The sequence below is a fragment of the Bombus vancouverensis genome, chromosome 2, assembly GCF_051014615.1.
Source record: "Bombus vancouverensis nearcticus chromosome 2, iyBomVanc1_principal, whole genome shotgun sequence".
Taxonomy (NCBI): domain Eukaryota; kingdom Metazoa; phylum Arthropoda; class Insecta; order Hymenoptera; family Apidae; genus Bombus; species Bombus vancouverensis.
This window is the reverse complement of record NC_134912.1, coordinates 12,850,632-12,865,061: the sequence shown is the minus strand read 5'-3', so window position 1 is coordinate 12,865,061 and position 14,430 is coordinate 12,850,632. Positions and strand designations below refer to the sequence as shown.

General features: G+C 37.6%; 2 protein-coding genes across 5 annotated transcripts in view; one reads left to right on the top strand and one right to left on the bottom strand.

Moving 5' to 3' along the window:
- Positions 1-13: 13 nt before the first annotated feature.
- stops (SOCS domain-containing protein stops) lies at positions 14-10,525 on the top strand. 2 transcript variants are annotated; one of them, XM_076624473.1, is made up of 2 exons: positions 14-161; positions 8,481-9,867. In XM_076624473.1, the coding sequence occupies exon 2, from the start codon at positions 8,522-8,524 to the stop codon at positions 9,383-9,385; it is 864 nt and encodes a 287-aa protein (XP_076480588.1). In that variant the 5' UTR covers positions 14-161; positions 8,481-8,521; the 3' UTR covers positions 9,386-9,867. The 2 variants fall into 2 exon arrangements, with proteins under 2 accessions (XP_076480588.1, XP_033201116.1); XM_033345225.2 differs by lacking the exon at positions 14-161 and adding an exon at positions 7,197-7,418 and having other exon boundaries at positions 8,481-10,525.
- Positions 4,740-14,430, bottom strand: part of Gycbeta100B (guanylate cyclase soluble subunit beta-1-like) — a 112,161-nt gene continuing 102,470 nt past the window's right edge. For all 3 annotated transcript variants that reach the window (XM_076624460.1, XM_033345224.2, XM_076624463.1), the window contains 3 exons: positions 14,015-14,155; positions 13,027-13,184; positions 4,740-6,817 (listed from right to left, as the gene is read on the bottom strand). In XM_076624460.1, coding sequence (XP_076480575.1) covers positions 6,688-6,817; positions 13,027-13,184; positions 14,015-14,155 — 429 coding nt within the window. In that variant the 3' untranslated portion in view covers positions 4,740-6,687. The remainder of the gene's footprint in view (positions 6,818-13,026; positions 13,185-14,014; positions 14,156-14,430) is intronic.

The window sequence follows — 14,430 nt, the reverse complement described above, 5'->3', positions numbered from 1 at the left end:
ACCAAGTTGGGCCTCGCGACGGGGCACGGCGAGACACCCGGAGTGGGAACATCGACTGGTTCTTCGGGGAGTGGGGAGAGGGCTTGGGCCAGACTTGAGCGTGTGCACGCACACACAAACCTACATACTAGCGCACATACATAAAGCAACGTAAAGAGGAGGTGAGAAAGAAGGATCGAGAACGAGTAAAGCGTAAAGACCGAGGGAGAGAACGAACGCGCCACATGAAGGAAACCTCAAGCACAAGTGAATGAGCGAGCGAGTGAAAGACGAATATTCGAATGTGTGGATAGATAAATAAGCAGCCAGGTGGGACGCGCGAGTGAACAAGCGAACGCGTTAGCAAACGATCGAGCGAGCGAAAGGACGAGCGTATGTGTCGATGAATAAGCGAGAAAGAGAGTTGTTCGGGTTAGGAGGAGAAGGGTCTTGGAAGTTGTCTGGCACGTAAGCACTTGCTCGAGAAGGACGTGGCGTCCTCTACCGAGCCAGGTAGAATCGACTATCCGGTTTTTCATTTAAATACCTGTTCTTTACCGTTCACCGGCTTTCTCGTGTATGTATGCTTGTGTTTATACGAGCTTCGTGTAAGAATGTGCGTGAATGTACCTGATCGAATGAATACACCTGCCAAAATTTTGTCGATACGTTCTCTAACGTTGTCGAATATTCTCTAGAATGTAATGGCAAATCATTCAGTGAATTTATTTCGCGAAAGTTACGTCACGGAAGGATCGTATGAATAGAAAGTGACAATAAAAACGATGAGGATGGCAATTAGTAAATTCTCTCGGAGCACACGTGGAAATCTCGTAACGATATAATGTATCGAACATATTGCATAATTATTCGTTTCTTTTATTTGAGCTTCTGTTTCGTCATATTGACCGTAAGCAAGCGGTCATGTAATTACCCTTGCACGAAAACAGATTGTAATTCTTTAATAACTCGCGTTTCGTTGAGAGCAATGAATGGATCTGTCAGGATGGGAGGCGGCGGCGTTTTATCAACCAAATGGCCAGACTATGTGGAGACGATCGATTTTTTTTATCTACGCTGTAACATGAGATCGATCTCTTATCGTGCCTCGGATATTTATCTGTGTAGTCACAATAACGCCGTGGCATTAATAATGATAATTACACTCATCCGATTATCGATGTTCATTAGTTCATTGTTCGTTAGTTTATGAGTGATATCGTTGGCATGGATTGTGATTCAGACATAATACAATTATGCAACACGATATCGTGGGAGCACAATGTTTTCTAAAAAGTATGTTGTATTAAATAATGTTATCTTGTATGTATTCTAATATGTATTTATAGCTAAATGTTACAAGTCTTTATAACACTTACTGAATAACATAGAATCAAAAGTCAATTTCTTTCCTCCGTTCGCAAGGACTATTTGATGTGTCATCCTCCCATTGGAATACATTCAGCAATTCATGTGTGAATGGCAAATTATGAAACATTGTATGTAATATATTCAAATATTCTTGCCTTGTTCTCCATTGTCTGATATGTATGCGCTTTCCATTTACACTTTAATTCAAGATAAATTAAGCTCGTTAACCGTGCTCAGACGATACGAAAATACATTTCACATCGAGAACTCTGAAATTACTGATCAAATTCTGGCGAATACTATATGCCCTTAAAATCTCGGATATCTTATTCTCAATATACTGTAATACTTTTCTTCTTAATTAAATCCATGTCCTATAAAAATCAGAATGAATTTCAAGGATAATATGTTGAATTTTAAAAGATAGAAATAATATCGTGGATAGATTCGCGGTACATTTCAGAAATATTTGCTTCGTCTGAAGCTTTGTTTTACTTTGTTCTTGTTTTAGCATTTGAACAGGTGGCTGCGTCAGAGCTCTAAACTGCTGGCAACCACGTCGACAGTGTTCTCGAGTAGGGATGAAAAAGGAGCAGGTTAATAAGGAGTTCGGTCTGCTACGGCGAAACAACCTGCTCGCTGAGCCACAAGGCTCGATTTAAAGTACAAACAGGAAGGAAAAAATTTAAATAAGAAAGATGGCGTGTACGTCTACGGATATAATTGATGCATAATCAGAAGATGCTATTTAACAAGATTCTCTTATTAGCTTCGTTAAATAACTAGTTACACATTAACGTATTCCAGGTTGCTCATCTTATTTCAGATTTCTTGCAAATCGTTCTTTCGTTACACACGCATTTGCGTCAGATTGTTCATATTTGGATCTTTTTATAGGAAACTTGTTTTACAAATACATATGTCTCTGTTACTTTTAGTTTACATACTGCAGAAGTTTATTACGAAGAAGAATACCTATACACGTTGTTGGATGTTTATATATAGTGTTGGATAATTATTTATGTGGTTGTAAATTATTAATATTACTTTATTGCGTTTAAGTGTATTTTCTATTATTTTAAGTTTATCACAAAGCTTTCCCACAAACAGGAACAGTTATCTATATCGTTAAATGATCAGCCAACCGAACTGTTTGGCAATTGGTACTGTTGTTTTATTACAGTTAAGCTAATTTATTAGAACTTTTGAGCACTTGGTACGCGCGACATGATCAACCATCATTTTCAACTTTATTGCAGTGCCATTTAGCGAGACCTACGAGTACCTTGTGGAAAGAGATTGTTAGGAGGTTCAACGCATTTAATCTCATTTACGGAGACCTGCCTAGCATAATGAACGAGGATCCTGGTTATTAACATTTAATCTCATTTATTACGAACTTTGTTAGACTAAAGCATCGGTTTGTTTCCATGAAAGTTCGTTTACCCGAGTAAATTGATCGATATTTTCTACTCATCGAACAAACTGTCAACTTACGTGTTATGTAACTGATATTTCGTACGTTTACTTATCTTTTAATTACAAAATTTTTATCTGACCGGCTTTATGTGCACTTTATATTAAAATCTAGTACAACTTGCTATACACGTTCTGAATGTGTTCCTGTTATAAAAATGGTAAAATGTCGAAATGGTACACCTTTCACTACCCACTGAAGAAAATAACATTTTATAGTCAATAATTTATTGCAATAAAATATTTTATCGCAATCGAAAGGAAGATAAAGCAGCATTTAGCTTGACGATTATGCATTTCATTGATCTCCATTCAATACACATATTCTCCGACTTTCACAAACTAAATTTTATATTAGTAAAATTACGAAGCCAAAATTCTGCATATCTGACTTTTTAGAAAGTGTTAAAACTTTCGCTCGTAAGATCATTGACAAATGAATACGCGAACGTTGAACAGTTAGAATGTGGTAATTTTTCACCAGAAAAATCAATCGAAGAGTGTCCATTAAAATAACAATTACTGTAAGAAAAGAGGCAGAGATGTCATCATTTGTTGATAACAAATTTAACACCGTAACCTACACTTACCCTGATACCGTTATTATTATCTAGGTTAATTTCATACATTATTATGTTCTCGATCTTCCTCCCTCTTATTTCACTCCAACTCATTTTCTCGTATCCTTAGAGGGTATCATTCCACAATTTATCTGTCTCTCCACCCGTTTCACCCGATAAGTAACAGTTACCTGAAAGCAAAGTAATGTCACGCTAATTCACCTCGCGTGCCTATAAGCGAACACGGATATCTTTATTCAAATAAGTAGAAATCGATCGGGGAACTGTCGCTTTTCGAGGAAGGAAGAGTATCTTCTTCGGATAGACACGGAATTCGAATATCGCAACTCTAAAAGGGTACACACGTACATTCGAAATCACAGGCGATAGTAGAAGAGTACCGTGCTCCAAATATCCATATCACGGTTACATATCGACTGTCGATATTTAACCCTTAAAAGTTATCATGGATGAAAGTTCACCGGAGCATAGTTAATTTCAATTAAAGAGTTGATAAAGTTAATCAAGCGGAATTAAATGTTTATCCAATGCTAGATGAAGCGCAGGAAAATTACCGTTTGTAATATTTCAGTAAATGTACCAAATAATCATGGTGGTACAATAAAATTCACACGAAATGTAATTTCATTCGTGATAGGTTTTAGGAGTTGAAATTTCTGTTACACGAAGATTCAGCCGAATTTACTATTAACGCGCACAATTTAACGTTTTTACAGTGGCGTGGAAAATTTATGACGGCTGTACGTTCACCGGAATGACAGAAGAAAAAGGGAACGGCTGATTTGTGGTTTAGAAAATTCCCAGTACCGTAAATTTCAATGTCCTTTTTTCACTTAAATCACGATTTCGTGCGAATGCCGGCTATTGGTATCGATCGGTTAGTCACATAGCGTCAGATGTTTCTTTTATTCTTTATTATTTGGCCTTATTTTCCACATACCTCACCCGGTAAACCAGTTGAGTCGCGTTCGCCTTTCTTTCCGCGCTATGAAACCTGTATTCTGCATACCACTTACCGCGGTATGCGATTGACTAAGCAACTTTATAAACAGTTAAAACAACATGCAACCAGCGTGTCTAGGAAAGCATAATACGCTCTAGAATTCTCCATTTTACTCTTTAATCTTATTTCATCTTACTCCTTGATCCCTGTCTGATTGTGAGTTTGCACGAAGGTCCGCAACGTGTGATATCTTACGAACGTGGTTTAGTAAGAAACGAGTTTTATGTGTGAACTTCAATATGCATTTGCAAATTTAAGTTGGTTTCTAGGATAGAAATCAGAAATCTTCAAAATTGAGACAAACCACTTTCTGTCGTGTTTAGTAGATATTCTATATGCTTGGATTAATGTTATTGGTACCACTTTTGAAATTATTAAACAAAATTTCTCTACAAATAGTTTGCTTAACACAAGAAAGAAAGATTATCGTATTTAATAATTTAATTTTCTTTCTGGTTTGTATAATAGATAATACTCGTTACGTACCTACCCTACCACTTGCACGAAGCAGCATTAATCAAGCTGAGTAAAACATATTGCCCAATAAATATCAAGTTTAGTTGTAGTTACGTGTTTACAAGTTATTATTAGAACGTAATAATCATAATGTAACCAGTTATTTTACAGAAATATCTTTATGATAATAAGTACGTACAGGCATTCTTAACTTCACAGAGTTGTACCATAATTATTATCACTTATCACATAAATATTGTAACGCAATTTACAAACCTTATTAAATGGACGTTGAAACATAAAGATCGAGTTTAAACCGACTAAGTTCCGTGCACATACAGAACCGACTCAAATTTTCAATAACACGATAAATATAATAATTACGCACGTAATTTCGAACCGGGTTTACACACGCGTAACTAATAAACAACAAATCACAGAATCAATTAAATATATTGCGATCCATTAGTTTAATTAGAATTTATATGGAAGTTGTAGAAAATCACGTTTTCCAGCGAACGATATGCAACGAAACCACCAACTTGAGAAATGTCAGTCGTCGAAAAGTATGAAATAGAATAAAATACCTGGTATACGCGTGCACATGATGTAGAAAATACAAAAGAACCAGGACTGTCGGTTAATTCTTAACAAGCGTGGCATATTACTTTCGCAAGATGAAGCGTTTTATTGAGATATTCTTTGTAGGAAAGAGGGAAAAATGATCGTTGGAATCTGTGCCGCATCGACGACGATCGTGTTGTGCACGAGGTTTCGATGTATTGACCTTGCGACGTGCGTGGGACGTGTTGGGGAGTAGAACAGGTTCCGTTACACCTTCCACGTTCGAAGCATTCCATCGAAGCAAGAGGCTGTCTCTACTCGTTTCTCTTTTTTTTTTTTTTTTTTTCGTTTAAGGGTGAGGTCATTTTACGCTGGCGACCTCTGACGTGGCTCCTCGACGATCGGCCAACCTGTATGGCGTGAAACGGGAAAAGAAATTTCGCATACTATCGGTGGACACGCTACCCAATATCGGTGACATTTATATTTGATTGCCTCTTACATTTACAAGTGGTAAACACTGGTCGTTAAGTTGGCAAATGCACGTAGAGATTCGAGATCGCCGTATGGACGATGATATATATTAACAAGGAACCATTTTTAGTACGACCTAAGCCTAGGAGGACTTCTGAATAATATAATAGGTTGCCCTGTTGTGCTTGTAACTTGATAACTTGAGAATTGTTTTCGTGACGTGGTACTATTGACTTGATAAATATTCCATAGAGTAACGACGTTGACAAATGCAAATAATAAATTTTGTAACCGAAGAATCAAGCATTACCTAACGAAGTGACATTCGCTGGTAGAAAACGTTCTCCGTTTGATTTTGTTGCTTTAAGGGGTATATCTCATGGAAATTTCCATCTTCCTCTCGCAATATTCGCTAAAGCGTACGATTACTTTTATCGTGTGATTTACTCATGTATCGTGACGGTCGCTGCGGTTTCTCTTCTGCAATTTCAAATCGATACATTGGCTTAACTTGATAATTCAAACTTATCTATTAAAAATGAAATCATCGAGGGACTTGTTTAAGCGTCGAATCTAACGGAAGTCATCCTAGAATTAAATATCGTACCGTACAAAGAAATTTTCTACAGTTTGTGTTTTGTGTGATAGTTGAAGAACGCTCGTTTATAGAGTATTAGAACCGTAAAAATCGTATTTTTCTATATAATGCGCTAAATGAATTGAGAGCTCGAGCTGAGTAGTAAAAATATTGCTACGATGGCGGTCGCCACAGCGATTGCAAATTTACGCAGGTAGCTCCCTTTCTCTGGACAGGAACCACACGTTCATGGGTTCCGACTTGCCCTTCATAGACACAGGCCCTCTGTACTCCAGCAAAAATTGGGGATCCTGATTCTCCGGCATGCACAGATATCTGTAATGATAATAAAATAGTTCGTCTTCAAAACAACATTAAAATATTCATCTTAGGCCTACATTTCTAAAGAAAGTATGTTGCGTATCACAATTTTGAGAAACGTCATCTAATCAATTATATAGTCAAATTATAAACTCACTTGATATCAAAAATTTTTAATTACCAGAAACTAACGCTCACGCATAATTACGTACGCCCCCACACCGGCAAACAAAGTTGAAACCTTTATCCTACGAACCTACTCGTTGTCCCCTTCGTAGTTGAACAGGGGAAGCCCTTGGAATATACTTATTTAACGTCTAATCGAATTATCCCTCTCTCGTTTCCACGGTTGTTCCTTGTATCAGCCATTATTCAGAAGTGAACAATGGTCGTGATAGTTTGCTAGCACGTTTTAAACCGTTCTTGTTGACACAGGATCAGTGCGTGTCGTCCTTTAAGCTTTTCCATCGGGCATAGAAAGAAAATATGGAGGTACTGATCGACTGTTACTTCGACAAGCTGTTCGCTGAAATGGAACGCAGTTGCTTGGCCTCTCGATACAAACGTCGCGAGATGGTTGGCTATTTTTCAGATGTGATAAATAGCTGTTCGGCAGGTACATTCTGAACATTCTTCGTTGTTTTCAAAGCGGTCGAGACGAGTTAGAAAATCATAGGTCGTTTTAATAGGATTTCGACTGGCGATTTACCGTAATGCCTAACGGGGGTTTAAAAAGAATCGATTCAAATCGGTCGCGGAGCGTGTCAACGCACTTCGATGAACGTTTCCGATTCACTGATCGCAGGATTCGTCCAGCAACCTGCTAGAAACTATATTGTGTGACCATGAAAGTGGCTCGATCGAGGATACCGGAAAGAAAGTGGTCCTACGTAATGTTATATGCGGGAGAAACTTTTGCATCGTTCGCTTCCATATGATTTTACTTTCCTCGAAAAATTATGCAAACCGACCATTCGAAGCGACGCGAATGGAATTACTTATCCGTGAAAAGAGAGTTTCGCAAGTTGTGTTGTTCGATCATTCGCACGGTGAATTGGAAGAACCACGTATATCGGTTGGAGAAATACGGAGAATGAAATTTGGTTAATATAGAAATAGTAAGAACTATCTTTGATGAAAGGTACTATTAATTGTTGCGATATACTTATCCTAATTAGATATGAGTTTGAAGTATTTCATAGTATAGAAGAAAATTTTTAGAGGACTAAGTATATTTCTTGAAATATTGATCGTTTGTTGTCTTTATCTAGGGATTAATAGTTTAGAACATGTTATAGAAAGATCTTACATTTCTAAGGAAGTGAAACATTGCGCAGTCATCGTGAAATATTGTGAAACAATAACATTACTATTAAGTTCCTGCTTTCACCCCGATAACCGTCATACGTAACCATCCTCGTAGCAATTGTTAATTAATAGAAACAATGAACATAAATATCTTTCGAGCGACTCTCCGGTTACCTACCTAGATTCTATCATACACGAACCTAGCCTAGGTCCCACTAAGCACAGCCTCCTGTTCAATACAGAATTCCTTCCCGCAATAAAAATCACGGTTCTCGATCCTCGATAACCAATGAACTACAGCATCTCTGATTAAAATTTTAACAAAACTTTCCTCGCCAGAAGAGAATCTAATTATTTTTCAAACTTGCAGCAGAAAACCTAGATAAGCAAGATGTCTGCGAGAGGATAGTAATGTCTGCCCTTCGCTATCACAACATCGCAATGATGGAAAATGGCTATGTGTGCCTTCTCGGCAAGTTCCACAACGTGCTCTATGTGGCAGCGAAACTTTGTTTCGACTGGAACCTGAACAACAACGAGATCGTCTCCAGACTACTCAATGACATATTCTACTGCGAGAAAACGTTCGAGCGTATTTTGGTGGGGGCCATATTCGGTACACGAGTGACTCACTTCCTGTCCGGTTGGAAAAGCGACTTCGAGGATCGCGAAGAGAATCTTCGAGCTCTAATGTATTTCTTGCATCACGCTACAGTCGGAAGACTCGAGTATCGTTGCGCGTCTTCGCCCGATAAACGACGATTCATTGACGTTCCTATGGAGTCTTATGGGCAGGCGTTGCCCTTGAGAGTGGCCATTCAACACGGCTCTCCGGATATTCTTTTGATCATGCTCCGTTACGGGGCCTCGGTCGAGTCTGACAAATTGGCTCCCTCTCCGCTCGAGATGCTCTTGAACAAGCTGAGCGAGTACGACGCTCAACCTGGCCAAGATCAGATCGTGTTCCCAGAACACTTGCTACTTTGCTTGAAACTCGTGCTGAGAACCGTGACGACTGCCTTCGTGAAGACGCCTGGACACATAGCCGAGCAGAGCGGCATTTTCAGCGTTTCCATTTACGAACAGTACCCAACTCTGGTCGAGCAGAAGTTGGTGCCGCCGGAGAGAAGTGGCATGAGTCCGCCGGAACTGAGGCATCTTTGTCGTTGTCGCATCCGAGAGACTTTGTTCGAGAACTGGGCGTTGCCGCATGGGATTCAGAAGCTTCAAATCCCGGAGTCGCTGAGGAATTACTTGGACCTTCTCGGTGATTGAGAATACTGTGCAGAGGTGGTTACCCCTCATGGCTGAATGGGCTTAGACTTTAATCATTGGATTTCCGAATCTTTCGAAAGAAGATCTCGTATTTCGGAAGATAGGCTTTTTGGAAATTGATCTATTTCGTGCGAAAATGGATTTAGTAAGTTTTAACGAATTTTCGAACTCTTACGATCGGGGCCTTATAATATGCGTATAATGATTGTTTTTTTAACTTCAGCTTCTCAAGTTACTCAAAGTGTATTTGAACCTTTCCGAATTATCCGTGTACGTGCTGTATGTGTTGTGTGTGTTGCATAGATATAAGTTAGGACATTTTTAGCTACGTATAAAGTGACCTTAAGATATTTGAAAATCCAAGTATTACGTGTATTCTATGCGATAATGTGTTTGTCTGGAATAAAATAAATTCAAAAATTTATCAAATATAGTTTAAGGTATCAAAGTTTAAATTTCATGTGTACAAATTACAGAACTCGTAATATTTTCCTTCGTGCATTTTTCTCTTTTCCTTCTATTTTGTAAATATAATATTTTCCGTCTACTCATATTCTCTGGTCACCTTGAAAAGAAAGATACAAGAAATAAACGCATTTACAGAACAAAATGGGTCACTCGATACACAATTGTGAGACTCGCAGTTAGACAGTTTCTATGAACGCGTCTGAAGTTGTTCGAGCAGGATGAAATCGAACTGGTACACGATCTAACAGAAGTGTGTTTCGAAGAGTTTGATTCGTAAAATGCATACGTTGCCTGTTCGCTAAAATGCTTTAAACCTGTTCGTAACTTTCGATGCAATTTCTTTCAAACGGTGCCTGGACCGTTGTATACCTATATCGAACTTCCTGATCGAACTGCCGTCATATAATAACAGGTTGACCGTATAAATTTCGATTCTGGTGGTTCGACTTTTCCATTTTATACGGGATATTTTACCTTAAACTCGCGATATGATAAAATACGTACACAACAGTGACATGGCGTTTCTCATTCAAACGATCAAACTCTATCAATATGGAAGAGAAAAGTGTGACAGATACATAACGTGCAAAATGCTTTCACTGAGCATGATTCAAGGTTTAGAAAAACGGTATTCTATACATTTTTTATTTATTAGTGGCCAATATTTTTATTTCAGTGTAAACTTGGTTTGAGAAATAAAATTTAGTACCTTACGAATTTTTTGAAACTGCGCGGTATTAACTGCTTAACGATTATAGGTATTCGGTTATTGGAAAAGTTTGTAACGCTTCTTACAAACGATATTAAGATAGTTAAGATAAATACTTGGCTCAAGTGGAAGGAAATTATTTATTACGAACTTCTGCCAAATAATAAAATGCTGACTTTGAAAAAGTATTGTTCTAACTTAGACGTTTAATGCGGCAATTAAGGAGAAAAGTCTAGGATCAGCCGATAAAAAGCATGTCATTCTTCAGCGACACGATATTTGCTTTCGCGGGTCGATGAAAAGTAGACAAAAAAACTGGACAACTAAGAATGTTCAATCTGATCTCTGCTTTGTTCATTGAATATCGCATAGTCGCACCATAATTTATTCCTGTTTTTTCTAAAACTTTCTTCAATGGCAATAAATCTGCTTGCAAAGATTATATCAAAGAAAATGCGATAAGTTTTTTGGAATGACAACGATAAAGAAATATTTATTAAAGAATAGTGGAACACAACGAGTGAAATTCAAAACGTTAAATTCCAACGATTCCAAGTAAACGGATCGAAGCAATTTCAATGTCGATTGAAGCAAGGTTTTCACTCAGATGTGATAGACAGAACACAAGTCGTGGCAGGTTAAGGGAAAGTTAGGTTCAATAGGTCTACGATAATTATACATGATAATATCCTGAGGTTAATGAATGCAAAGAATAAGAGAAATTATATACCAACTACGATCACTCGAGACATCGTTCGTTTTCATAAAATGTTTTCCCCTTTTTGCGAAACGCTTGGCACGAAAGAAAACTCAATTTATAAATTCCGCACTTTGATGCAACCACAAATATGTACGCTATGTTGCGACTGAAAGTTGAGTTTGCCAGTGGATTACATTTTTCGTAAAACTCTTACCTATTGTTGGTATTGCGCCATCAGAGTTTACGATCACTATGAAATATTGCGACGAAGTCGAGTGCACCGTGTTAACCAAAATAGATTAAAGCGTTTTAACGAAGAACAAACTAGGAATAAATTATCTCTGTGTAAATTTCGGTGCAAGAGTGACAAAATTGTTGCTGTATAATTTATACGAATCGCTGTTTTCATGACGTTAACGTGTCCATCAAGTATGGTTAATGTCTCGGCGAACAGCAGTGATATTGAAATTTAAAATACCCTGGAGATCAGTTGACAGATATGTAACTGTTTCAACTGGCGTTTTGCATTAAATTTTATCCCTCTGCGTCCAATGTATTTCCCACGGGGATGATAGCTCAACAGCCCTCCTAGATTTTCCCGAATTCGTATAATTGAATTACCTTCTCCCTAAACAATTCGTTTGAGCATAATGTTGCTGGACACGGTTAACTATCGTTTACCAACTATTCGAGTTTCGATAATTCAAGATAATGTAAGAGAGTATCGTACAAAAGTTCCAAAGTTTTTATCGTAACATATTCTATGAAGCTGTGATATAAGTATTTAGCTAAAGGTGCTATAATGCACTGTATAATGTTTGAGTTGTTACCACAACACGAACTGAAGCACCAGCAACAAAGTGATTAACTTCCAAAGCAATTTTAGTATAATGTGCGAAGTTACTGTTTACGTATTTGATAAATGCACAAATTGGCGTCTCATGGTGGTGATATATTGTTAATAATAGACATAGTTCGAAAGGCACACAACAATTCACTATTGTTCGTGTGAGGCAACATATTAATTTGAGCATTCATTAATATAAATAACAAGTTTAAACATCATCGTAATATCGCTTCGAGGGATTGTTCCAGGTCAATTCAATACATTTGAATATTTTCTACAAGATGCTACAGCAAACACTATATAGTTACTTTCATAAAAAAAAGAACAATGATCATACAAAATTCGAAAGAAGATGACTATCTTATGACATATAATAAGATGACTATAAAGAAATTTCTTTTTCACGATATCTCTTTTGTAAAATCATTTGAATTCGATCTCAAACATTGTCCATATTATTGGAGATAAAAGAGATATTTTAATTATTGATTACAACGGAAAACCTCATATAAATTTTCAATCAGATATGTTCCATATTCTGTGAAATTGCAAAACCTTTTAATCAAATTACGAATAACTGCAGTTCTACTATTTCAAACGCGTTACGATTGAAAATATTTCGTCATCGCTTTAATCTGTAAAGAGCAACTCTGAAACAAACAAAATTGCTAGTACTTTGCAAATTACTCTAACAAGCCCCTTAACTTTCCTTCCTTCTTTAATAAAAGGCCGAATTCCCAAGCGAAATCCCAACGGTAAAAGCTTCAAAAATAAACCGCTTACGATTCGAAAGGAAATATTCCGGTTGCGCGTTTCACGAATTCGGCCAAATTCAGCACCGACTTTTTCCAATGCCAGCAAGCCTCGAAAATAGTCTGTAATTACCATAAATCCGTAAATTTAATATGACTTCGTACCTGTATGCGTCCTCGGAGACGTTTATTTTACCCGGTTCCCCGGTGGTCTCAGTTCGACTGGTGAGGTTCACCGTATTTCCAAACAGGCAGTAACGAGGCATACGGTGTCCAATTACCCCGGTCACAACCTCTCCGCTGTGGATGCCGATGGTGATTTTCTGCAAAACATTTCGCACGTTTATTAAACGGGTCTTCTTTATATACAACGATGTGAATTCGCATCACGTCGACAACGTAAACGTTACCGGCGGAAGCTTTCGCGTAGGAACAGGAAGAGCACATTCAGGAAGGAGAACAAGAGTCTTTCTACGGATAATCGAATGCAAGAGATCTCTCGCGTACCTGTCTCCGTACTGCGCTCCACGAAACGCAATTGAAAAGTCAAGTCGGGGAACGTTTAACTCGTTTAGAAGTATTTTCTGTTATTTCGTTGTTTTGCTGACAGGAATAAATACATTAGCCAAGTACTTGGAGACAAAGTGAATTCCGATTGATAATTCTGCGATGCGTTTACCACGAGGAATTTGAATTTAAAAAATGGAAAGAATTATTTGAAAAATTGAAATATCAATTGTAGCGAGAATTGACCAAATTCCAAACATATTGCCTGTAAATTAATGAAAAAGTGTTCGAGCGAAAAAGTTACAATAGAGAGTTCATAGATCGGATAAATTTCAAATTCATTACGCGTTAACTAAGAATTAAAGTTTTTAAGTTCAAACACTCGCGTTTAATAATATAATTTCATCATTCAGAATTATTCCCGAATTATTATACGAAACGATATTTACGAGCTATTGGAGAAAGAAAATTAATCATTGGATTTTCGAATTCAGAAATATTTCGGTGATATCGTTGGTGGTAAAGTGGTAACAGAGAGATGATAAATGTTTCCCCGAGGATCGATGTTATCATTCGAAGAGATCCTACCCGCAAACATAAAAATTGAAGGCCGCAAAACGAACGCATAAAAAAATATGGGGCTTACCACAGGCTCGCCATCGATCTGCACTTCGTCCGCGGCTAGATCCATCATATCCAATGCGAGACGAGCGATGCACCGTGCATGGCAACGACATGGTTCCGGTAATCCGCTCACGGCCATGTATTTGTCACCAACAGTTTCGACCTAGTCCGACCAAAGTGGATCAGTGCTAACAAGCCTTCTCGTAAATTCAAATATATTCGTTGTCAGCTGTATAATGGTTATACGCGAATCCTCGTTTTAGCTTTCTAACGATATTCTCGTCGAAAGTAAAATCGATAACAATGTGTATTTCCTTTCGAAAAGCGAAGAAGAAGATATATATTGATGGCCGTATTTTGTTTTAGGTGGAGTTACAGATACTTATAATTATTTATAATTAATTAAAAGTGCATTGAAATTATGTAATAATAAATAAA

Excerpts from the sequence above, each read along its gene's own strand:
- stops (XM_033345225.2), top strand. The coding sequence starts at position 7,289 with ATGGAGGTACTGATCGACTGTTACTTCGACAAGCTGTTCGCTGAAATG. Across the intron at positions 7,419-8,480 it reads GATAAATAGCTGTTCGGCAG|CAGAAAACCTAGATAAGCAA; the intron begins GTACATTCTGAA and ends TCAAACTTGCAG.